The 25,107-nt window shown below is 53.8% G+C and overlaps 1 protein-coding gene across 3 annotated transcripts; it reads right to left on the bottom strand.

Annotated features, from left to right (window-relative positions):
- Nucleotides 1–1,330: 1,330 nt before the first annotated feature.
- Osbp (oxysterol binding protein) lies at nucleotides 1,331–25,107 on the bottom strand. 3 transcript variants are annotated; one of them, XM_087203645.1, is made up of 14 exons: nucleotides 24,752–25,107; nucleotides 20,721–20,929; nucleotides 19,395–19,645; nucleotides 15,869–16,067; nucleotides 15,550–15,652; nucleotides 15,292–15,346; nucleotides 14,974–15,105; nucleotides 12,556–12,801; nucleotides 12,208–12,328; nucleotides 5,952–6,055; nucleotides 4,915–5,010; nucleotides 4,077–4,258; nucleotides 3,316–3,536; nucleotides 1,331–3,237 (listed from the first exon to the last, which is right to left on the bottom strand). In XM_087203645.1, the coding sequence occupies exons 1-14, from the start codon at nucleotides 25,090–25,092 to the stop codon at nucleotides 3,095–3,097; spliced, it is 2,403 nt and encodes an 800-aa protein (XP_087059771.1). In that variant the 5' UTR covers nucleotides 25,093–25,107; the 3' UTR covers nucleotides 1,331–3,094. The 3 variants fall into 3 exon arrangements, with proteins under 3 accessions (XP_087059771.1, XP_087059770.1, XP_021103940.1); XM_087203644.1 differs by having other exon boundaries at nucleotides 1,331–3,536; XM_021248281.2 differs by lacking the exon at nucleotides 24,752–25,107 and adding an exon at nucleotides 24,263–24,702 and having other exon boundaries at nucleotides 1,331–3,536.

Raw genomic sequence — 25,107 nt, forward strand, 5'->3', positions numbered from 1 at the left:
AAGGCACTCACCTGCTGCTGCAGCCTGGTTTCTCTACACACCGCTCTGGTTCTTTGTCGGACAGGGCAGAGCCTGAGGTACTCTTCGCTTCTGTGGGGTTCCGAGGCCCGACCGTGACGATCGTAACTTGCTGAAGCACACTTCTGAGCGGCCCCACAGACCCACAACCCCGCTTCCCCGCCCATCGGGTCACACAGGACTCCGCGGAGGACTGCGCCGTGCTTTCCTTCTGGTGACCGCGCGTTCAGGACATCACACGCCACGGCGGCCCTCAGGATCACGAGATGCAGCTCTCTGTCACGCATCTGCTGTAGTAGTTTGTATCTTGCAAGGGAAAAGCTTTTGTGAAATTCAGCATCAAACCTACCAACAGGAGCCAGGCAAATGAAACAGGTAAGCGGCCTTCCCAATAGCCAGGCTGGAAAAATGACAAAGTAAGATAATTCTGTGGACAGGAGGAGCCCTGCAGAGACCTGGGGTCCTGGTGGCTGAGTATCAAGGGCGTGCCTTTCTCCAGCAGAGCTCCAGGCACTGAGCCCTGGCAACCGACTCCGCCCAACTGACACCCTGCAGCCCAGAGCTCCCCGAGCAAGCGGCTAGGGCTAGGGCTGGTGCAGCTCGGGCTGTGAATTCCAGTACTTGACTGAGCAGCTGTGACCCTGGATTTTACTGCCCGAGTGCCTTTATCTTCAGTGACTGGGATCCTCCTCTGCAGATGTGTGCAATGCAGAAAACGCTCACGGTGGAGCTCAGGTCCCCGCTCCCAGCTTCCTTTGCGGAGGCAGGGGAACATAACTGGCGCCCACCCCCTCCCAAACCTGAACATCAGAGACGGAAATCAGGTGTGTTCACAGTCATGCCCCTTCTCAGTCTTCAATCAAAATTCAATTGCTTATGTTGCAAGAAGCAGGATTTGAACTCTTAGGCCGAACAGCAGAGTCTGAGAATCCAGATGGGAGAGAAATCAAATCTAAGAAAATTTTGCTTTTTTTGAGGTAGCAGGGATTGAACCCAAGGCCTGGCACATGCTGGGCAAGCACTCTACCACTAAGCTACAGCTATGCCTCCAGCCCACAGCTTTGATTTTGAGGTAGAGCAGGGCCCAGAATTAAAAACAACGGCAGGCAGAGCGAAGTGTTGAGCACAGTGGCATGCTCGGGCCTCGGAGGCGAAGAGCGAGACTGCTTTGTCTGTCCGTCCGTCTGCTGTCTGGAAAGCCCAGGGCCTGGGGCTGCCAGGGGCCCACACAGCACAAGCAGCCCTGGGCCAGTTCCCCTCCCCGTCCACCACTTCCAGCCTAGCAGAACAGAAGCAAATCAAACAAACAGTATGGCTTTTTAAAAATTATTTAATTTAGTAATTTTTCTGGAAAAAAAGCAATAAGGCCAAAAAACTGAAAATATATATAGTTCTGTTTTGATGTGACTTTATTCCACCTGAAGGCTCTAAGCTCCTTCCATTAGCAGGGGTCTGGGGTGAGCCAGAAATGTAGTGCAGACGGTAGAGGAAGAACAGGGCGGGAAGTGGGGCGTTCAGCTGAGGAGGCTGAGCTTCAACGGCAAACTTAGCTGGTGCTGGGGAAGGCGCTCGGGAGAAACTCCTTCTCAGGCTCATCGCAGCTAGGGCAGAGGGAGCAGGGGGATTAGAAGTACTAGTTGCCCAGTAAAGCCCAATTTCCCTGCAGGGAAGGCTTCCTCTGGAATGGTATTTCCCCCCAGACCCACACTGGCTGAGGCTCAGCAGTTAAGGAAAACAAAACCACTAACAAAAAGCATACAAGGAAGGCACCTCAATTTGTGACCCTCAACCAAGGGTGGGTCTCCCGGGGGTGCAACTTCTGAACAAGACAACTACAACAAATACTGAGTGACCGAGGAAGGAGCAGGACCACGACTGCCAGCCGGGATGAACGGCGCTCCAGCGCCTGGTCCTAGGAAGGCCTCTGGGCTCATGCTGTGCGCTGGAAGCCGCCCTCCCGACGTTCTACCAGGCTCCTTGTAACAGAAGAGGACAGGCAGCGGGCAGCTCAGGCTTCGACGGACAGGGTCCCGCTCGGTTCCGGCCAGACGTGACCTGCTCACTCCCCATGGCCCTGAAGCTGTGCATGGAGGGCGCCCGCCCATGGCGACACGCCCAAGTCCCGGGGAGGCCACGGATATCAAAACCAAGACTCTTAACGGGAAGCAAGGAAATCAAACAAATAGTTAGGTTTTTCTCTACATATATATAATATACAGGGATTCAACACATCATTCCAGAGGCGGCTCCAGTCCGCGGGGCCTGAGACGGTGACACAGCTATTCCAGGCTAACGCCACTCGGATTCTGAAGGACATCAGAGCAGGACAGGCGAGTGCTGCTCCAGACGGGCGCCTGGGCCCGGGGCTGGCGAAGCGAGGAAGGCAATGAAGGACGGGGAGAGGGGCCGAGGGTCAGGGTGGCTGTCGTTCCCCCTCGTCCTGGGGTCTCAGTTCTTGGCCCGAGGAAGGCTGCACCCCGCGCCGTGAGGCCCTCTCGCCCGGCTGGCCTCGCTGCTGTGAGGTGGAGAGGAGCAGACGGGACAGGCGTCCCCCAAGTGCGGACGGCAACGCCAAGAAAGGAACCGAACGCTCCAGCCCCGGCGAACAGCCTCCACGGCGTCCCAGCAGCTCAGCCACGTTGGGGGAGGCCGCTCAGCCAGCCAGGTGTGAACTCTGAGTCAGACCTAGGCGCCCTGCTGCTCCAGTCCCCCGTGTTTCTTTTCTAAGGAACTTCAGAGAGAGCTTGCCCTGGACGGCACCAACAGGATGCAACGCGCGGGGAGGACATCGGCATCAGTGGGGGCAGAGGGAGGAAGAGCCGAGGAAGCAGACCTCAGCAGCTCAGCCACTGCACCTGCCTCTCCCTGCACACCGGGGTCTGGAGCGTCCATTTCTGGGTCAACCGCTAAGGCCAGCAGCCAATCCCCACACCGGGCTCTGCCTCTGCTGACTGGTGCGGAGAGTGATTGGTTAGGACAGACGAACTCAGGAAGCGCTTGGTAGGCCGCACAGGCCCGCTGCCGCGCATCCTCTGCCCTTGCCTCCGTCCGACGCTCTTGCTTTGCTACAGCCACGTCAGAAAATGTCGGGGCACGAGCTCCAGTCCTGCCTCTCCTTGCAATCCCAGTATTCACCCCTATAAATATGGGTTAGCTCCTTGGTGACAGGGTCCTTCTTCCGCTCAAACCACAGGGCCTTATAGGGGTCGTGTGGCGTGCCTGCAAGGGAAGGGGAAAGCGAGCCAGTCAGGGCCGCACCCGCCGTGCACCGGGACAGTGGGCGGGCAGGTGCGCTACCGTCTTCCGAGGCTTTCATGGCTTCCGCTTCCCTCTTCTTCCGGGACAGTCTCTGCTTCTCCTCCAGGCGCTGCTTCTCAGCATTGGCCTCATCCCAGCGCCCGTTTTCCATCAGTCTCTGGTCGGGCCGCAACCGGCTGTCTGTGGGCGCGGTGCCCCCTTCCCAGGCGTTGAGAGTGAGCGCGAGCTCTGAAAAGTAGTACATGTTTTCTGCATTCTTCCTAGAAGCAGGGGACGAGAAGGAAAGGAGCAGTGAAGGGTGCGGAAGCACGGAGCACCGCCTCTGCACCCTGCGCGTCCGCCTCACTCGAGCCTTCTCCAGGCAGGAAGACCCTCAGACCGGCCGGAAGCCAGTGAACACCGAGCACCGCCCAGCGGGAATTCCCTGGGGCCACTCGGGCTTCCTTCTGAGCTGGTCTGGTCGTCTAGGCTGCGTGCAACTGGCCCGTTCCCAGTCCTGCACACTGGGGACTTTCGGCACCCTTCTCTTCCTTCTCTTCCGCCGCCTGCTTCGGGCCAGTTCTGCTCTAGGTCACGGAGCGAAATCCCAGGAGCGCGGTGGTGGGCCTCAAGGGAGGACAAAGCCCCTGGCAGACGTGCTGTGGCTGGCGGGCACCTTCTCGGGACAAGGCGGCCCACACCCCACGGGGCACCACGACAGCCTGCGCGGCCTCCCCAGGGCTTCCAGGTGCCCTGCCCCTAGGCCCTGCACCCCGCTCGGGGAAGGCCAGCTGCCCGGGCAGGGCCGCACTGCTACTCACGGCAGAGGGTTCCTTTTCCACAGTGTGACCCTGCTCTCCTCCGCTTCGTGGCCTCTCTGCCGGGCATCACCCCCGTTCTCCCCAGCGGCTGGCTGGGCTTTGAAGCAATCCATCTTCTCGTCCCAGGTCCCCAAAAGGGCAAAGTGAACTCTTCCTGCTGGGTCGGTCACCTCCCCTGTCACCTGTGAGGGTGGAGAGCAAGGCTTAGGAGCTGAGCAGCCAGTGCCACCGAAGCCCACATCCTGGGCTGGGCCAGCACCGGCTCCCTCCTGCGGGGCAGACCGGAAGGAGGAGTCCGCACTCTGCGCCCTTCCCCAGACACAGCTTGCAGTAACTGAGCCGGCACTTGGTTCGCTTTCTGCAGCCCAGGGCTCTTTGTTGTTCTGGTACCAGGGACTGAACCCAGGACCTGCACGCTGAGCCTCACCCCAGCCGTCTTTTTTGAGACAGGATCTCACGGAGCCAGCAGGTTGGCCAGGCTGGCTCACACTTGCAACCCTCCCTCCCGGCCCAGCCTCCCAGAGTGCTATCATTACAAGCATGCACTGCCACTCCTGGCTGTAGGGGATTTTGATGCAAGGGCGTAAGCAGAGAAGCAACCGACTGGTATTCAGAGTAAATGCTTCTGACTTACTTCCCCTGCTTACCCAAGAGAAGAAAGCAGGTCACTCACACAGTAGGCCACAGTCCCCACTCAGCCCGACTCTGTCTTGTTTTCATGACTCACCATATTCAGGAAAGCAGTCTACCTATGCACTTGTGTTATACACACACACACGCACACCAGCCCTAAGGGGCACACGTGAAATGGATAAACCTAAATCCCAACTTCCCTTACCTTTCTCGCTACATCCCGAGAGAAGTAGCTATAAGGAACGAACTTAAGATTACACTTGTCTCCTGTCTTGTGATTGACAATATCAATTTCACCAGACTGCAAAAGGAAGAGAAGCTCGGGTAGGTTAGCTTTCTGAAGACGGCGCCTGGAAGCCCACACCGCAGGAGCCTGCACCCGTCTGTCCCACCCGCCAGCGCTCCAGGCTCGGGACCCGTATCAGCCAACCGTGGGGTGCTGCGAAGTGTCCCTGCTCCACCTCACCATGCCAGGCGGAGACGAAGACTGTGTGTCCCATGCAGGGTGGCACAGTGGGACCTGCAGCATGTGTGCTGAAATTCACACCACAATCTGCCTTTCCAACCCAATCCCCTCTTTACAAACTTTTCTGCTTAAATCGAAGTGTTCTGCTCACAGTTTCAAGGTTACCCATAGCAAGCCTTCCTATTCATTTTTTCCTTTCTACCTTCTGAATTCCTGGCCACTCTGTAAGACTCTGCTCAGTCCCACATCTGCCATGAAGCCTCCCTCAGCGCTCAGAAGACGGCCCCCTTTCTGCACTTTCTGGAACCACTGTCTCAGCAGCGAACTAACAGTGAATCAGATGCTGCCTCAGTGCCCTCCTGAGCTGGTGTGCACTGCCACACGCATTTCCACCCACATCTCTGTCACCCATCTTCAACGACACAGAACTCCTGGAGAATGTTGCATCTGACAGGAAGCCAGCACCTAGCTACTGCTGGCAATAAGTATTTGATGAGGAATGAAAGCAGTACGGGATCACATGTTGTATTTTCTTGTATCCTTCATAGAGCCCCACACAGCCTACTTGTCACTGATGAATGTTACGATTTGGTCATTTACACATGCTATGCTGTACAAGGATGAGGGATGATGAAGGCAGTACTGCCCCAAGACAGAGTCCCCATAAGACACTGGTGACCCAGAAACAACCCCAGGGCAGTGCGCCTGTCCTGAGCCCTGCAAAGACGCGTCTCGAAGGTGACCTGGGCTCAGCAACACGGGGTGCCTTTCCTCACCTGATCTATCCACAACTTGCCCACGATGATGTTGTGCACTGTTGTGGTAACTTTTTTCCAGGTGTAGTGGTGCCCAGTTGCATGGAAAATACAGTGGATGGTACCTGGAAGCAGGGAGGTAGACAAGTGAAGGCAACAGCGGACAAACAGCACCGTGCAGATTGAAAATAACAATGGACTAGTTTCCCTCTATTAGCGTTTCTTACTTTAAAAGGAAAATGGTATAGGGAAAGACATAACCTTCTTAAATGTCAGAAGCGTTGACTGAATGCTTTATTTTAAAAATATATGAATAAAATGTAAATGATGACAAATACTGACAACCAATACACCTTAGCGAGGGAGCTATACTTCACAACACCGACTGTAAAATTTTCGGATACAGATCAAATTATGTCCAAGGAGAAGAACTGAAGTTGGACCGTGGAAGGAGCACACACGGGCGGGCAGTCAGTACTGAGGGCCAGGCCCTGCCGTTAGTATTCACCTGTGGCCTTGAACAACCACTCAACCCAGGGTCTTTTTTTTTTTTGGTACTGGGGATCGAACTCGGGTCCTTGCACTTGTGAGGCAGACAGCGGAACCACTGAGCTACATCCCTGGCCAACCCAGGGTCTTAACAACAGAAGGATGGAGGAGACAGAGCAAGGCTTTGGATTAGAAGTAGACTCAATCCTGGGTTACAGCATGATTTACATGTGTGATCCAGTGTTATACAATAGAGAATCTGTCTGGTCTCTGCCCAGTTTCTGGGAGGGAACCTTTACGGCCCCGTGATTTCTCAGGGATAGCCGTTACTCACGGCGGACCCCAGGGTTCATGCTAACGGGGCGACTCGCAGTGGTTCCACGGGCTATGCAAATGAGCGCGCACAGAGGGTGAGCCAGGGCGAACTGGGCTGTAGGGTCAATCACATGTCATCACAGCCCAGGCTCTGAGTCACCTGTGACGAGCCCAACTTCCTGACCTCCAGAATCGATCCAACCACAGGGAAAACAATTAAATCAATCAAATGTATGAAGTGAAACTCCAATCAGATCTCTGGACACCACAACGTGGTGGAGTTTCTTGGCTATGAACACAATGATGTCACGGATGAGCAATGCGCCCCGCTCCCAGGGGAAGGCACGGAGCTGCATTTCAGGACCCTCTCGGGCTCTACCCATGGGGGCCCGCACTTAGCTGGTCCTGATTTGTACCCTGGACAATAAAACTTTAAGGCTAAGTAAGCACTGTTTGGAGCTGTGAGCCTCCAGTGAGTGACCACCCTGAGGGCTCTGTGCAGCCAGTGTGCAGCTGCGCCCCAGCAAGGACAGTCACTACGGTGCCTAGATCCAGTCCCTACAGGGCTGCACCCCGAGTGCTTCCAGCTCCCTTTGGCCCCCCGGGTCCGTCACCAGCAGACCTGCAGACACCATGCTGTACAATACCTGTCCACTAAAATACCTGAAGTATTATAGGCACTCAAGAGGTATGTTTTCCTGTTCCTATGAATTAATCTTAGGTCTGGGCACAGGTTACTGAGGATTTAAAATAATCAAAAACGTTATATACAGCGCTACTAATATAATCAATTTCAGTAATGCTGTTACTCTAAATTCCCTCTGTAACCACTAATGAAAACAACATGCTAACTGGTTTAGGCAAGTCTTTCTTTTAGTTTTTTTTTTGGTACCGGGGATCGAACTCAGGACCTTGCGCTTTTGAGGCAGGCAGTAGAACCACTGAGCTAAATCCCTGGCCCTTCTTTTGGTTTTTTGAAACAAGGTCTGTCTTGCTGTGTAGCCCAGGCTGGCTTTGAACTCCTGGTGATCCTCCTACCTCAGCCTCCCGAACACTGGGATCACAGGCCTGCATCACCACGCCTGGTGGAGGCATGTCTTTCCTGGGAGGAAGATGTAAGTGGCCCTGGTAGTTGGCGATGGAGAGAGCAGAGCAGTAATGGCCCAGGAAGAGCAGCTCTGCCGAGAGCACACGCCACTCTGTGCCCCAGCCTCCACACGCCTTCTCTCCTTAACCCTGGAAACATCTTCAAGTACCTGCTGCACCTAAATACGGCCTCAATCTCTTGCTCAACACCTTCCCTTATCACCCCTCATTCCATGAGGCAAATACTTCCTGATACCAAAGCCAGATAAGCATTGCAAGACAAGGAAACTACAGACCACCATCTCATTTGAAAAGTGACACACAAAGCCTCAAGAAAATAACAGGAACGCAAACGTAGCAGCTTTGCAGAATGAGCCTATGCCATTTCCAAGTATAGTTTATTCCTGGAATCCAAGGATGTCTCAGCACGTGAGAGCAGACCTGTGAAGCACCACCACATTGACAGAGTGAAGGGAGAAACGCACGTAATCATTCTTATGTAGGAACACATTTGACAAAATTCAGTACTTTCATGATGAAAAACACTCAACAGAGCCAGAAATTTGGCTCAGGGGCACTGCACCTGCCTCACAAGCGTAAGGTTCTGAGTTTGATCCCTGGAAGCAAAAAAAACAACAAAAAAACCCCACTCAACAAACAAGGAATAAAGAGTGCCTTAGCATAATAAAGAGCACGGATGAAGACCACAGAAAACATCCCTGCGAGGGGAAGAGCTTCCGCTGCCTCGGGACCCAGCAAGGTTCCCACGTCCAGCACTTCTATACTGCACATTCTCGCCAGAGCAGGGACGGAAGACAAAGGAACAAAAGACATGCACAATGGAAAGAAGAGGGAAGATTACTAGTGTTAGCATGGTATGACCTCATATGCAGAAAATGCTAAAGATTCCTCAAAAACCCTGTTAGAACCTGTCCGTAAATTTAGCAAAGGAGCAGGGTACAAAGTAAACACAGAGAAATCAGCTGCATTTCTATACACTGACAACACCCATAGGGAACGGCTATGAAGAACTCATTTACAGCAGCACCCAAAAGAGTACTGAAGGGAACTGGGGATTTGGCTCCGTGGCACTGTGCCTGCCTCACAAGCCCAAGGTCCTGAGTTCGATCCCCAGTACCCTCCAAAAAAGACAAAACAAGAGAGTACTGAGGAACAGACTTAATCATGAGGTGAAAACTGTAAAACACTGCTCAAGAAAGTGGCCAGGCATGGTGCCACAGGCTTGAAATCCCAGCTCTCAGGTGGCTGAGGCAGGAAGAGCACCGTGAGTTCAAGGCCAGCCTGGACTACACAGCAAGACCTTGTCTCAAAAGAACAAAAAATTAAAGATATTTCCTAATACATGGAATCTCAAAAATAGAACCTTTCTTTTTGGTACCAGGGATCGAACTCGGGTCCTTGAGCTTGCCGGACAGGCGGTGGAACCATGGAATCTCAAAAGTAAGTAAACAAATAAATAAAAATAAAAAATGACACGCGTGTAAAGGGAGGCTAAGGGGGGTGATGATGAGATCTACACGTGTTACACACATGTATGAAAAGAACACACTGAGACCCAGGATTCTGCCAAATTAATAGGCGCTAAAATCAAATGAAATAGAAATACATCCCCTGCTCACAGAAGACTTACCACTGGTGAGCTGCTCACTTCATCTAAAGCGATCTACAGACTCAGTACAATCCCTGTCAAAACCCTAATGATGTTTACTACAGAAATAGAGACTCACCTTAAAATTCATATGGAACTTCAAGGGAAGACCCTGAAAAACTAAAATAGTCCTGAGAAAGAGCAAAGCTGGAGAAGTCGCACCCTCATCTCACACCTGGCACACGGCTGCACTAAGAAATCAACAGTGTGGGGCTGACACAGACATTCCAAGGGCCTCTGGACAGGGCCAGCGGCCAGGCCCGAGACCTGCGAGTGTGCTGGGACCCTCCAGCAAGACAAAGGGTAGTCGTACCCCAGGCGTCGCTGGGAGAACTGCACCTCCACATGCAAAGGAATGAAGCTGGACCTCTCTTCATAATATGCATAAAAATTAACTCAAAATGGAGCAAAATGTAACATCTCAAACTTAACTCAGAAGAAAACACAAGGCAAGCCTCATGGTGGCGCACATCTGCAACCCTAGCACTCAGGAGGCAGAGGCAGAAGGAACACAGGAGTTCGAGGCCAGGCTGAACTGCACAGGGAGACCCTGTCTGAACCCAAACTCCCAGAAACAGAACAAAACATAGGGCAAGAGCTTCATGACACCACACTGTTAGATGGGAATGATAGCAAAGGCACAGGCAAAAATCAAAAGTAGACAACAGATTTCTTAAAAATTAGAAAAATGTTTGGCATCAAAGGGTAATACCAACACAGTAAAAAGACAACACTAATAAAAAGAAAAGCAACCCTACATAATCAGCTCCGTGACACAGAAATGAAAGTATTTGTAAATCATGTTTCTGATAAGGGACTGACACCCAGAATAGAGAATTCTGAAAACTTAACAACAAAAGTAACTCCATTTAAAAATGCAGCTGGGTGTGGTGGGGCAAGCCTGTAATCCCCTAGCAATTTCGAGGCTGAGGCAGGAGAATCACTGAAAGTTCAAGGCCAGCCTAGAATATACAGCAGAGATCCTGTTTCAAAAAACAAAGAACAGCATGGAAGATGTCAATAGACTTTCTTTAAAGAAATACAAGTAGGTAATAAGTACACAGAAAGGTGCTCAACATCACTGTTGAAACAAAGCCCCTAAGGAGTGTTGGACGAGTGCAGAGTAATGAATGAGCCCATGTAGGCTGCTGGTAGGAAAGCAGCAATGTTATGGTCCATGCGGAAGACCACATGACAGCTCCTTCCAAAACCCAAACCACAGGCACCATGTGATCTGCTAACCCCACTTGTGGGTATGGCCCAAAAGAATGGAAAGCAGGGTCTCCAAGAGGTGTCTGCACACTGAGAAGCACTGCTCACAGCAGCTAAACAGGAGGGCAGCCTGGGTCCACTGAGGGACCCAGGCACAAGCAAAACGTGGTCTCCAACATGCTGGACAACGAGGAGGGAACCCCGCAGTGTACTACAAAGCGGACGAGCCCTGGAGGCAGTGTGCCAAGCAAAGTGAGCCGGACACAAAAGGGCAGACAGGGTACGGGACCAGGAAGAACGCGCTGTCCGGGCCTGGGAGGGAGGGGCCGGTCCCTGCTGTACACGACGCAGGGTCCCGGGCTAGAGGGGCTGACGGTGCCCAACCTCCCCCAGGTACTGATGACCAGAACTGTGCCATGACAATGGTAAGATGCTAAATTTTAAGTTATGTGCATTGCACTACAATTAAAGCAACAGAAAAGAAACCCAAGAGGCCAGAAGGCGTGGGATGACATTCAAAATGTGAAGAGGAAAGGACTGTCAAAGCCATTTCTACATCAAGGAGAATCAAGACCTCCCCTCCCCGGATCAGCACAAACATGGCATGGATCATAACGAGCAGATCTATCCGGTGAGAAGCACTACCGGTCTGCCTCGGGCTGAGATGGCTACACTAAGGAACAAGGAAGGCAGGGGTGGCGGCGCACTGCAGCAGGCCGAGGCAGGAGGGTCAGAGTTGAAGCCCGGGCTGGGCATCTCCACAACTTGGCAAGACCCTGTTTCTGTGAAAAACTGAAAAGGTGCTAGGGATGTAGCTGAGAACAAAGCCCCTGGGTGCAATCCCTAAGACCACATTAAGAAAAAGAAAGGAGAGAAAAGAAAAAGGAAAAGCAAAGACAAAACCAGACCATAAAGGTAGCTACAGTTAAACGGCATAAAGGACAAGGTAAGCAGTTTTGCTGGCAACTTTGTCCCTACTGTGACTTAAACTGCATAAAGTAACGGTAAAACTATGAATGATGAGATTACAATGTATAAAATCTATAATTTATACCCCATCTATCTATATGCAAAGATTTTGTTTACTACTCTAACAGCACATATTAGGATGTCTGTTCCCACGCCTGAATCTTTGTGATCTTATACAAAATTAATTTGTGATCCTACAAAATCTTTTAAAATAAAGTTTCATCTTACCTGGAATTCAGCCAGTACATAAAGGACACCTAACCCATGGGCAGAGGAAGGCAGAAGACAGGGGAGAGGCCAGCCAAGAGCCCTAGCCATGTGATCGCATGTGCTCATTGCAGAGGGACAGAGGAAACACCATTAGCAGACTGAACTTAAAAGAAAGAGGCATGCCAGGGTTTAGGTTCTAAATGGGGCTCAGAGACGCTAGCTCGAGGTGCAGCTGGGAGGACAGGTGTTCACGGAGCGAGGCCGGATGCCTAAGAAGTGCACCCGCCTCCCAGTGCGTCCAGAGGCACTGTGACCATGTGGCCTTACCGAGGGGCATGATGGAGAGGTATTTGCCTCGGAACTTGCTGGTGATTTTGATTTCCTGGCGTAGCGTCCAGCCATTTTTGGACTCAGCATGGTGCGCGGCAGCAGGGGGGTGATGATTCACCTTGAAGGAGCCGGGTTCAAATCAGAAGGGGAAGGAAAAGACACGCCTTTAACTGGTAACAAGTGCCCAAGTCCCCAACATCTCTTTCCACCCGCGAGACCAGGCCCCCAGTGCTGACGCTGGAGGAGGCGGCTGGGCGGCAGCGACCAGCACCTCTGCACATGGACACCAGGGCGAGCAGCACCTTCCCTTGCTCCAGACAGGAAGTGGTCCTGAGGCCCCGTTACCTGCTCACAGAGGGACCGGTACCCGTTCTCCTCCAGCCGGTCTAGCTCAAAGGTCTCCCCGAGGATCGGGTTGAATGGCTTGCTGGTACGGAAGACAGTAGTGGAGTAGGAGGACACGGTGAAAGCTGCAACATAACAGAGCTGTTCTAGAGAGTTCTCGCACTTCGCAGCTCGGTCTAGCAGCTCGTGGTACTCCAGATCTTCAGTAAGGCGCTGAAGTATGGACAAGGGTTCGTTAAAGTTCACCTGCAAGGGAAAGAGCAGGCATGAAGACTTTGCCCAGGCTTGAGGAGGCAGTCTTTTCTGCAGGTGGAGAAAGACACTGAGACGCCAAGGTAATAAATCCATCACTGGGAGAGGAAAAGGAAGCCTGAGCAGCTCGCAGGTTTGGCCTGCAGGCAGCCACTGTCCTTGGTCAGCTGCTGCAGCCCGTGAGTGGCAGCGGTCACCACTTTCATGCCTGGCACTACCTGTAAGCTCTGAGACCTGAGCCACAGGAGGTGGCACGAAGGGGAAGGGGTTGGAGTGAGTGCACTATAAAATACAGTGCACTTCAGCATGAGGACACTCGGAGGAAGGCAGGTATTTCAGGTTCTTGGAGGAGGAAAGAAAAAAGTCGATTTTCTTTGGCTTTTTGAGAGAGGCTGGCCTGGAGCTCAGAAATCCTCCTGCTCACAGGTGCCAGGATCACAGGTGTACACACCAGGCCCGGCTAGGTTAGTAAGCTACGTGCAGCCCTGACCTGACCACTGAGATGTCCAAGGCCGGCTTCTACCCCAGGCTAGACAGCTGCTAAGTCCCAGCTCAGCTCCGCATGAGGCCAGGATTCGGACTCCTCCTGCACCTGGACTGCCGTGTTTCTGGATGTGGAATGCTCGCAACGGGCCAAGAGCTGTGCATGTTCTCACCAACAGTTTTTTCACAGAAATCCTGGATTTAGATACAAACACCTACCTGCAGTTGAAGACCTAGCTTACTCATTACCTCAGCGCTGGCTAAGCATCAGGCTATGAGGGTCAGTAAGACCAGCACTGCCCATGCGTAGAAAGAAAGAACGCTTTCTGTGGTTCAGTCTGCCAGCACCAGCTGTGGACAGAGCCCACAGCACGTTTCCCCGGGCCTTCGCTCCAGGCCTTCTCTCTCCAGTGGCTCAGGAAGAGCTTAATGGGTCAGAAGTTTCCAGAAGGACCCTCTGAAGGCTGAGCCTGCTCACCTTCTCTTCCCGCTGACTGCAAGTGACCCTGATGGCCCAGGACAGGGCAGCCATGGGGGAGCCGAGGGCGAGGCGGAGGACAGGCCAAGAGCAGGCCGGGGTGCACCCGCTCCTGACGCCCGCATGAGGGGAGGCAGCCATGTGGAAGCAGCGAGCCACGGGGCGGTCACGCCACTCAGCACTGCCAGAGCAGCGGGACGGCAGCCGCTCACAGGCGTGAGGGATGCCTATCTGTTGCGTCCCTATAAAGCTCCTGGACGGTGCCTCATAAAGTATATGCCGTCTGATTTTCTTCAACCATTAAAAATTAGAAAATATAAAAACCATTCGTGGCCAGGTTTGCGGACCCCTGGTTTAAACCAATATATCTGAACTTCTATTTTTAAGTTGAACCTGGACCCAAGTGGCAGGTGCTGGCCTAGTACCAGGCCAACAGGCGGCACTCAGCGTTTGCGGAATGAGGAGGTGCAACGCAGTGACCGCCATGCACTATCAGCCGGCCTGGCTGGAGCGCAGTGGGGAGGCAGCCTGGCCTGACCCGCTGTGCTGGGGCCTTCCTGACAGAGGCAATGCTCCTGCCAAATCCCGCCAAGGGTCGGGGCCCCAGCAAAAGAAAAGGGGCAAGGGTCAGGAGGAACAGAAGAAAAGTTCAGGCAGCAAGAGCAGAGCCTGGCCCTTGGGGAGGAAGCAGCATGCCCACCAAGGGGTCTGCACCGTGCTCGAAGCCGTGAGACCCAGTAAAGGGCTCTAGGCCGGAGGGATGGGACCATGTGTGCGGCTGTAAAAACAGATCGCCCACCATGGAGCAGTGTGGCCCTGCCTTCCCATGGAGAGGGACCCACTTCCGGCTGAGGCCGATGTGCTTTTGCTTCGGGGCTCCTGAAGCCTCTGTGTGTCTGGTAGTATTTCCCATAACACTTTACCAGAAAAGAAATTTTTTAGCCTATTTTCAGGTCTGTCCCTTGAAACGATGCCTCAAAGAGGCAGAAACGATGCTGTTTGTCTCTGCACGCCCTGGCAGAGGAACCGGGCCGTGAACGCCGGTCACTGAACGCAGGCGCCAATTCGGGGCACCAGGGGAACACACCGGACCCACAGCCACACCTACACCCCAACACTCAATGGGGCGGCCCAGGCGAGATGCCTGCCAGGGAGGAGGCCAGCCCCCACACACACACACACAACCAGGTGCGCAAGGGCCTCACCGGCATGGGGATCTTGGAGAGCTCTTTTCCGATGCAGTTCTTCATGATGCTCCACAGGTTGAGGCTATAGTTTGGCTTGTATGGGATCCGGGTTCTCTTCTCCTTCTTGGTCTCCTCTAGCTGGTGCTTGTACTGAGACAAAGAACAAGCCCATTCAATCACCTGCAAAGAGGAGACACCTACCATCTAGAACCTTCCCTTCCCCTGTGCTAAGAACTAAATAGAGAGTCAGGACTTCCTGCTCCCTTAGCACATCCCAGATTCCAATCCTTGCGAAGCGCAGCCAGGCCCCTCACCTCCGACAACTCCCCAACTTACCTGCTCATCGAGGCTGATATCACTGCTGGCTCCACTGATGTTGCTGCCGGTGCGTCTGCAGGGACAGCAAACTCGGGAATTAGAGGCAAGAGCCGAGATCGAGTGGCCCTCACCAGTCCTCCAGAGAGCAGAGGGCCAAGCCCAGTAAGAGGGAGACCCAAGGTGGACCCGGGGGAGAGACCGAGGGCCATTGGGTGGCGAGCCGCTCCCACCGAGGCGCGGCGCTGCAGGCCCTGCTGACCACTGAGGATCACTCACTTGTGGCCCAGACTTTCTGGCATGGTGATGATCTCTGGGGCATCAAAGAATTCGTTCTCGTCGTCTTCGTCACTCATGTCCCCTTTGCCCGCGCAGCCCTGATCTACAAGGGGAAGAGCCTCCCTTGTTTCCGCTGCTTACTATCGCCAAACACCCGGTCGCAGGCTCTTCTAACTACCAGCCACGAACACAGCAACAGACGGCGGAAAGCCAGAGAACCAGGAGTCAGGTGCCCACTTCTGCCTGACACGCATTGAGCTGGGAGAGCGGGCCTCCAGCATGAGCAGGAGGACACTGCCAACTGCCGACGGGGCCTTACCTTTCCCGGGCCTGGCAATGCCAGGGGTGCTGGCAGGCAGCACCGTGGCCCCACGGAAGGCCCTCTCCAGGTGGTTGTGCTGCTTGGCCAGCTGCTCCAGGGTCTCCTCCAGCCGGATCCGCTGGTCTCGCTCGTACTGCAGCGACTTCTGCCACTTCTTACTGTGGGTCTGGGCCAGCATGAGGAAGTCTCTGCAGGCCTGCAGGGAGTGGGACCGTCAGACCCCGCCCTGGCCTGCACTGCACCCGGCCACCAGCTCAGTGCCACACCAGGCCAAACCCAGGAGAGAGCGTGTGGCTGTCACCTTCTCTTCTACTTCCTGGTCACGAGGGCCAGACAAACACCACGCGAGCAGCAAACCCAGACAAGGTATTCTCGGCAGCACCCTAAGCCCCGAGTGCAGACTCCCAAGAGACCCACAGAAAGGAGACGCAGCACAGGAAAACTGCTTCCAGTGGATTCCTGACTAAATCAAGCAGCCAGGAGCTGAGGAACTGAGACAGCAGGAGCAGGGACTCTTCACTGAATTCAATACTGGGAAACTTATTTAGCTTTTGACCTTGAAAACTAGAAGGCTATTTCAGCTACCAAAGAGGGACTCTGCAGAGAAAACTTCAATCTGCTCACACCAGTCCCTCTCTGCTGCCCACTAAGATTTGGTGCAAACCCTGAACCGCTGCCCATGAGCACCAAGGGCCCTCACCATGGCCCCGGAGTCCTCCTCCACAGGCTCCTTCCCGCCATGCCGGCAGGCGCATCGTTTTCCGGACACACAGACCCCAGGCCCGAGGCCCTCAGTGCGCCTGGCCCGGCCTTTCTGTGCTCTTCTCTAAGGAAAATCTCTGGTCCTCAGGAAGACGGCACCTGTCGCTTCTTTGGCAACACCTCCCCGGTCTCTTTTTACACGCCTCCCACTCTATCCCACCCATGCACGGCACTCTCGTGGCTCAGTTTCCCTCTCCAGATGGATACGAGCAAACTGAAGACCCTCTCCAAGCCTATTCCTGCACACATCTCCAGCACCTTGGCTGTCTCGACGTAGAAGCCTGGTATAAGTGTGGGTGATAAATGAAGGGGACGGAAACAATATACACATAAGGCTCTAGTTTCTTCCGGTTACAGGAAACTAAAAGGCAAACAGAGCGTCTCTCCCAAGGCACACTGCTGCCACAGTTGGTTGCTGTCTTCCAGCTGCTGCTTCAGGTCACGGCTACAAGGTCAGTGACTCCAAGCTAGTACCACCGAGCTTCAGAGCAGACGGCCACCCGCCTCTCCGGGCTCACAGCAACCTCTGAACCAAATCCACTCATGTTCCCTGCCGGGACGGTGCAGCCCTCCCAGCTGCCCACCCGTTAACCGGAAGGGCTTCCTCCTTCTAGTCCTGCTTCTCCCTCACATCCAATCATCAAGTCCCATTGAGTCTTCAGCATTTCTGAATCTGCACATTTCCTTCCAAGCACTCCTGTAGCAGCAGTGCAGACTACACTCGGGGGCCCCCTCTTCCTTATCTATAAATGATAACAGTAATGACCTCAGAGAGCTGCTGCTTTACACAAAGCTTTCAAAACCCTGCAGGCGTCCAGTCCTGTGAGCACTTATGATCATGCCTGTGCCAAAGCCGGTCTCATCCGCCTGCTATCTGCTACCACCAAACCCATTCTGCAGGATCCGCACCCCTCTCCTCCCCTGCAGCCTTGGCTCCAGCGGCTTCCTCCTGAACTGAGTCAATCAGCAGCAGTTCCCAGGGCATAAATAAGAGGGACCCACATATGCTCCACTGCCCACTGCCCCCAACTCCTCTCCCGTTCCTTTTTGTAGTTTTGTGAGACAGGGTCTCACTGTGTAGCTCAGCCTGGCCTTGAACTCACTGTGCAGCCCAGGCTGGCCTCAAACTCAGGGCAGTCCTCCTGCCTCAGCGTCCCGGGTGCTGGGACTACAGGCGTGTGCCACCACACCCAGCTCATTCTTATTAAAGCTCTGGCGCAGGAGACGAACCCAAGCCCTTGCACCTGCTGGACAGGCGCTCTGCCTCTGAGTGCCCCCGCTCTTTCTGATTAACACTTATCACAACTGCGTCAGGCCGACTGATGTAAGGTACTGTGAGCATGTCACCTCCAGCCCTGACAGCCCTCCAGCATCCTGGAGGGACCTGCTGGTACAGAAAGTGGGAATCCAGGCCGACCCCATCGCCTTTCTTCATGGAAGACTTCCACACTCCTTTGGCATCCTGTGTCCTAGCTGGCCTCCTCCAGGGGGATGCCGGCAGCCGGTGCTCACTGCACCCATGCACTCAGCACACTCCCAAGGGGTCCCTAGTGCTCAAGGGCAGGGACCACAGCTGGCCTCAGGGATGTCCCCCAGTACAGCGTGAGGCACACAGCAGCTACGCACTTAGCAAATGAATACACTGACCTGTCACACTGACTGTCAAATTCACTCTGATAGTAAGCAAAGTGACGTTGTAAGCAGGAAAAAGACTGAGTGAAACGTATTCTTCCTGCCGCCAATGCAGCGTGCCCGTGCGGAGCTGCGATGCACTGCTATCACGACCCCCGCAACTCAGAGAAAGTGCACTTCAGGCAGAGACCAGTTACGGAGGGTACAGCAGCCCTGTACAGACCTCAAAGCGCCGTCCTCTCTTAGGAAATGTCTGCAAGTGTCTTCATGTGGAAGGGACCAAAACAACTTGCCAGGTGGGAATCAGGTTCTGGGAGAGGGAGGACAGCACTTCTTGGACCATGGAATCATTTCACACCTCTCAGTAGCTCGGGAAAGCCAGGGTGCTTTGTGCTTACCTGCAGCCTTCACGTAAGCAGCTCAAATGTCCCGAAGCCCACGACAGCAACCCTAGGGGTCACTAGGAGCCCAGAGGGGGGGAGTTGAGTACTTTGTCTTATCAACCAAGTTCCACGGCAGCCAAAGACTAACCTCAGGGCTAATTAAATGGCACTCAACCCCTCATAGGAATGCAACGGCTGGGCAGGACACGGTGCCAACACGAAGCTGCAGCACGTGCGGCGGAAAGGACTCGTGCAGACTTTCACTTCCAAAAGATTATGTTGGAAAAAAGTAAAACACAGTGGCACCTCGATTCACAAACACCATTTGCAAACAATTTGTTTCACAGAAGTGTCTGGTAAAACTGTTTTTGATTGCGAACTCTGCATCGGGTGACAGACACCACTGCAGCCATCTTTTCCAGAGTCCTGGAATGAATTAAGTTTGTGACCCGAGGCACAACTGTAAATGCAAGCACAGGCCCCCCGGGACTGAACATCAGCATGGCTGTCCTGCTTGTGGCAGAGGCAGGGCCGGAACCCTGGCCTCTTGACTCCTCCCAGGCTAACGCATGAGCAGAGCACACAAGCCATCCCGTGTGTGGTCTGTATTGTTTCATGCAACAAACAATGCAACCTAAGCCCTGAGCAGGAAGCAGGACTTGAAGCTCCGGGCTCCATCAAGTACAACGTGAAGCATCGGAGAGAGGGAGGAAGGGAGGAGGACTCGAAGATCCCAGTGCACTCACGTTGATCATGGCGTTGGACGTTATCCGGAAGAGCGTGGCCCGCTCATTCACCTGCTTGATCTTCTCGTTGCTCTCAGCCGGCAGCTTGAGGGCCTCCAGCTCGCTGAGGGAGCGCTGCAGGGCAGTGCCGTGCTTGGCGATCAGGTCGTTGCATGTGCTCAGGTCCTCCACCTTGCTGGACAGGGTCCGCAGGGTGTTCTGCAGCTCGGTCTTGTCCGTTTGCGAGACAGACTCTTCGTCTCCAGACTCATCTGTGGGGAAGCGAGAGACCGCGTGACTCCCAGCCGGGCCCTTCCCACCGCACCCCACCAAACACCTGACCTGGCCACTTCTCTGCAGTGTGCTCCACAGCCATGCGGTGAACACCTCATACCAAATAGCTCTCCCATAGCAAGTCAGTGAGGAAGCTACACTGTGTCTCTTGCTGTCCCACTGTCCTTTCACACTTAACACTTTGTAGCTGCAAAGTGCTTTTCTAACAGGGTCACTTCCTCTGGGGTAGCTGACATCAGCACTAAAAGTAAAACAAAAGAAGTAAGAAGAGACCTGCCCTATCTGCTAGAGTAAGCAGTCAAGGCCAAAGTGTAACCTACTGTTAAAAACTCTATGGAGCAGTGAATTATCCTCCTCACCGCTTGGCAGCCATTAAACACAGCAGAGGCTGAAACATGCAGCAAACCCAAGTCAACAGGCGACCGCCGCCTCACTCCAAGGGAACAAGCTCAGGGTGACCAAACACACTGTTCTTTTCAGTGGGATTAATTTAGCAAAATGAAACATTTGCATAGGAAACATCAGGTTTTGGTTGTCTATTAAGATTGTTTCAACGTGAGCCGGGGATGTAGCACGCGCCTGCCTCACAAGCACAAGGTCCTGAGTTCGAGCCTCAGTACCAAAAAAAAAAAAGATTGCTTCAACTTAACTAATAAGAGGACATCAGGAAAAAAAAAAATACCATGGCTAACCCTAAACTACAAGTTGTAATAACCCTAAAGTCGACCTGGTCACCATGTAATTATGTCCCCCAATTTTGAGGTCTGCATTGGCATTCAAGGCAAGAGCATGTGTGTCAGGTCTAAGGCAGCTTTCCGGGCCCGGGCCGGGCTGGCAGCCCTCCGTGCACTGGGCCGAGGTCAGCAGCACCCTGGCCTCCCCTGGCAGTAGTGAGCCCGGCCTCTCTGTGACCCTAACCACATCTCCAGACACTGCTCGAGTCCCTGGGGTTGGGCGTGGGGGGAGAATCGGCCCTGGCTGAGGACCTGAGGACCTCGATGCAGAAGCACTGTGCGCTGAACAGCCGGGGACCCTGGGAGACAGCGCCCCCACCTGACTCTGCCAGCATCTTGACAGCCTTGGCCTTGGCCAGCTCGAGCGCGGTCACCCAGCGCTGCCGCTCCACCTCCGAGCTGGCCTTCAGGTGGTAGGTCTGCGTGCCCCCGTTGGAGATGACAAAGTTGCAGGAGTCCTCCACAGTGATGTTGGCCGTGGCCAGGTTGATGGTACCGCGGCAGGTGTGCCTCATCTCCGCCTTCGACCTGCAGTCAGGAGACGGGCAGCTGAGCACAGGTGACAGGAGCTTCTTCCTTTCGGACATTCACTCCTTTTCCTAACTCTGAGTCCTTTGAAAAATGAAAGTCTTAGGAATCAACAAATCTAGCTATGTTTCCTTTAAACAATCTCAACAGTAGGGAATTTCTTTCCGAAGCCATAAAGTATTGTTTCTGAGTTAGATTTTATTGCCCCCAGTTCCTCTCAATATTAGCTTTTTAAAAATCGGCTTTATTGAGCTCTGCTACATGCAATATTAATTCAGCAATTTTAAGGGCACAAGTAACTGAATTTTCAACAAGTGTATCCACTTGTGTAGCACCAGCACTACAATCAAGATGTAGGACGTTCCCTTCACCTCAAAAGTTCCCGTGTCCTTTTGCACTCAAGAAATATTTTCCACTTGCAAGTTATGAAGTGCTTTATAACTCTCTACCACACAATTTTGCACAATCTCATTTCCTCAGATAGCTCCATTCTGCATAGCCATACGAAGCTATGGAACTCACTGTAAGCCAGCCCCAGTGAGATCTGTCGCACCTCGCTTAAGTTATATCTCAGAAGGGCAAAGGCACCCTCCCGTGTTTACCCAACATAGGCGGGGGCTCAAATGCTGTGGAATACAAATGACCCGTGCCTGGCACAGTACAGAAAGAGTAATCATGAAAGATTCCCCAGGCATTTTCATCCTTCTGGAATATACTCTTTCCTAAGGCCTGCGGACTTCCACGGGTGGGAACCCTAAGCCATCCTATTAATAGCTAGGAAAGATTCAGCACATCTGCACTCCGAGGACTGGGTGCAGTTTCCCCAATCTCTCCTGACCGACAGCTCTATTAATAGCTTCACTTCTGAACTTTACAGCAGTATTTGGTGACAACAAGCTACAAGACACTTCACATAAAATACCAGGCTTCCTCCCCACCGTTGAGTGTACAGTGAAAACTGTGCTAATTTCTTCACAGCCTGCTGGTTAGGCCGGGGCACCTGCATGTTGAGACTGCACTTTTCCCTGTCCAACTTGGAACATGAAGAGGTCAAAGTCCTTTGCCAACAGGACAGAGCAGAGGCATTTCCCTTTCAGGGGAGCCAAGTGCCCAAACACACCTGGCGAAGCCAGAATTCCTGCATGCCAGCAACGGCACACGCCCTCGCTCAGAAACCCAGGTTTCCTATGTTTGAGAAAGTCCATCGACTGTGCTTCGCTTCGGAAGACAGATTGGCTGTTGTTCCATCTGTCACGTGAAACTTCTTTTTCTTCCTCAAATGCACAAAGTGAGGAGCCTGGGATCGCGGGGCCCGGGGAGGGGGCTCTGAATGGATTGGGCCACTTTCCATCGCCTGCACCTGCCACATCGTAACGTGAATCCTGCTTTTTCTATTCTTACCTCCCCGCCCCAAGCTTCAGTTACATTATGAATAATGCAGCCTGAATAAGAGAGAGAGGCACCCGATGGCCAGCTCAGCCTAGCTTTCTAGTCCAAAGGTGCTGCTTGGTTGGCCCCCTTCGATCACAGTCTTCCTTAGCACCACTTCTCACAAACCACTCACTGCCCAGGAATCTCTTCTGCCTGGGTGATCTTCATGGACTACAGCACTGCCTCAAACATGAAGTCTACAGCAGTTTAACAAATGCCGAGGAACTCTAGGAGCAAGGCAGGCATGCCCTCAAAGTTCTTTCAGACCAATGCTCATAAATGAGTAGTGCAGAAGGTGAAAAGATGTAATTCTCAGGATGCAAGCAAAGTTCTTAAGGCTCCACAGTAGTATTAGGTGGCATTTTCTGGCTAGAAAGTTCCTGCATAAAAAGGCCAGCTGAAACAGTAATTTAATCTCTAGAAGCGGGTCAGGAAAACCAATACTCCAGCCCGTCCTGATGTTTCTGAGAGAGCTGGGATTCTGCACAAAGTTTTAAGTAACAGGGCATCTCTGACACTGGGCGTGTAAGGAAGCATGGGACACGGACACACACACACACACACACACACACACAAAGTGGCTTGGCAGAATCTATTAGGGCAGCTCATCAGAGGATGGGGCTAGGATGTAAGCTGAGAAGGAAATCAGTATCTGGGGAATGGCATAAACAAGAGCTTGCAGGTTGGGAGGCTTAAAGAGCAGGAGGCATGGCATGTCGGCTAAATAATTCTAGAAGATAGATGGACACCAGAGAACCCCGATGGGGAGAATGCACCACCTGTGCCCATCTGGACAGAAGGTAGTTCCAGGCTCCAAGATCTAACCTTGAGGGTCGCACACAGATACGATGACCTAGCTCCAGGTGCCTGGTAGTTTGTGGGTGGGCCCATCATAGTTGGAAAGAACAGGCCAATCACATATTTTCCTGTACGTGGGTTGTTTTGCTTTGTTTTGAGAAAGGGTCTCACTATGTAGTCCAGGGCTGGCCTTGAACTCACATGGAGTCTAGGGCTGGCCTTGAACTCTTGGTCATCCTCCTGCCTCACCCTCCTGGGGGCTGGGATTACAGACCTGAACCATGATGCCCCGCCAAGGGTTGGTACATTCTGGAAAGAATTTTACCTGCAGTCAGACAGGTCTCGCTAGCTCTTGTAAGAGAAATTAAAAGTGACTGCAAATACAACATGCAAGTTACTGATGGCAAAGGTCAGTATTGGCCAAGACTGGTGCTGAAGAGACTCAGCTGGCCTGGAAGGTGGACAACATGGCTTGGATGAAGAGAAAAGACCACGCGTTAAGGCGCTCGGCTACACACCCAGCTAACAGTGATTTGCTGGCCACGCCAGGATCCGAGGAAGTGGCCATGAGAATGACACAGTGACAACAGGAAAACCTGCACTGGCGGGGGGGAGAAGACTACACAGCAAACCAAAACCTCGGCACCCTGAACTGACAACCCTGGATGAACAGGTAGAAAAGCTAAAATGAAAATCAAATCTCAATACAATAATGTAAATGAGACACACGACTGCTCATAATGTCATTAAGGAGAGGGGCTGAGCTACCTAAGGCACCTTTTATCTTTACGGGACAGGTAAGAATGTACTCCTACCCAGGACCTCCGTCCAACCCCTCCTTCAATCTCCCTGAAATTCTCAAAAAGCCAATACAACAGCAGAGAAGTCTGCTCACCCCTAACTCTCCTGGAGGCAGAGAGGTCTGTGACAGAAAAGAAACTCACAGGGAGCTGTTCCTCAACATCAGTATTTTGAGGCCCAGATATGAAAGTGTTAGGGGAAAGATGTCAATGAGAAATCGCATTACAGCAAAGACTGCCCTAACGGGTACTTCTTATACTTCCTGTGTAAAATGCACACAGTATCCGTGACCTACAAACTTACTTGCTCAGACAAGTAACCGCTTCTCTCCCTGACTGCCTCGCACAGTGACCTGGGTTTTAGGTCACGCTGGGGTGAACACGAGGGGTTCCGACTTCGAATCCTCCAGCTCTGGGAATGGGCACCTCCTAGCTCCCAGCGCGGCTGTGGGCAGCCGGCGACGCTGTAGCAAAACTGCACAGGTCCAGCGCTCGGGAGATGTTTGTGTTTGCGTCCCGACCCCGATCGCCTGGCTTCTCGACGCCTGCCTACAGCAGCAGGGGGGCGCAGGGCCGGATGAGGCCCCCAGCCCCTGCTGGGAGGAGACGGGCGGGTCGGAGAAGAGCAGCCCCCCGGGCGCGCCTGTCCACTCCGGGCGGCGGCGGGCCGCGGGCCGCCCAAGCCTCGGAGGCCAGAGAGGCGAGGGCAGGGCTGAAGCCGCGCTGGGAACAACCTTGAGCCGGGCCGGCGCCGAGCCGCGAGTCGCCGAGCGCAGCGCCCCGGAAGCGTTACCTGTAGTAGCTCAGGAGCCCGTTGCTCAGCACGAACCAGCGCCGCTGGTAGCCCTTGATGTAGTTGGTCCACTTGAAGAGCCAGCCCTCGCGGGCCGAGCCCGAGCCCCCGGCCGGTGGCGCCGTCGCGGGTCCCGCAGCCGCCCCCGGCCCCAGCCCCGGCCCGGGCCCCGGCCCCGGCCCCGCGCCGCCCGCCGCCGCCGCCGCCGCCGCGACCCCTGCGCCCGGGCCCGCGTCCCCGCGCCCGCCGCCGCCCGCCAGCGGGGGCCCGGCGCCGCCGCCCGGAGCAGCGAGGGCCGCGGGACCCGGCGCCACCACTCCCCTCAGCTCGGCCGCCGCCATGAGCCGCCGCCGCCC

This window comes from Heterocephalus glaber, unplaced genomic scaffold (assembly GCF_053883595.1).
Source record: "Heterocephalus glaber isolate CG9 unplaced genomic scaffold, H.glaber_assembly_v1.0 deba00001805, whole genome shotgun sequence".
NCBI lineage: Eukaryota > Metazoa > Chordata > Mammalia > Rodentia > Bathyergidae > Heterocephalus > Heterocephalus glaber.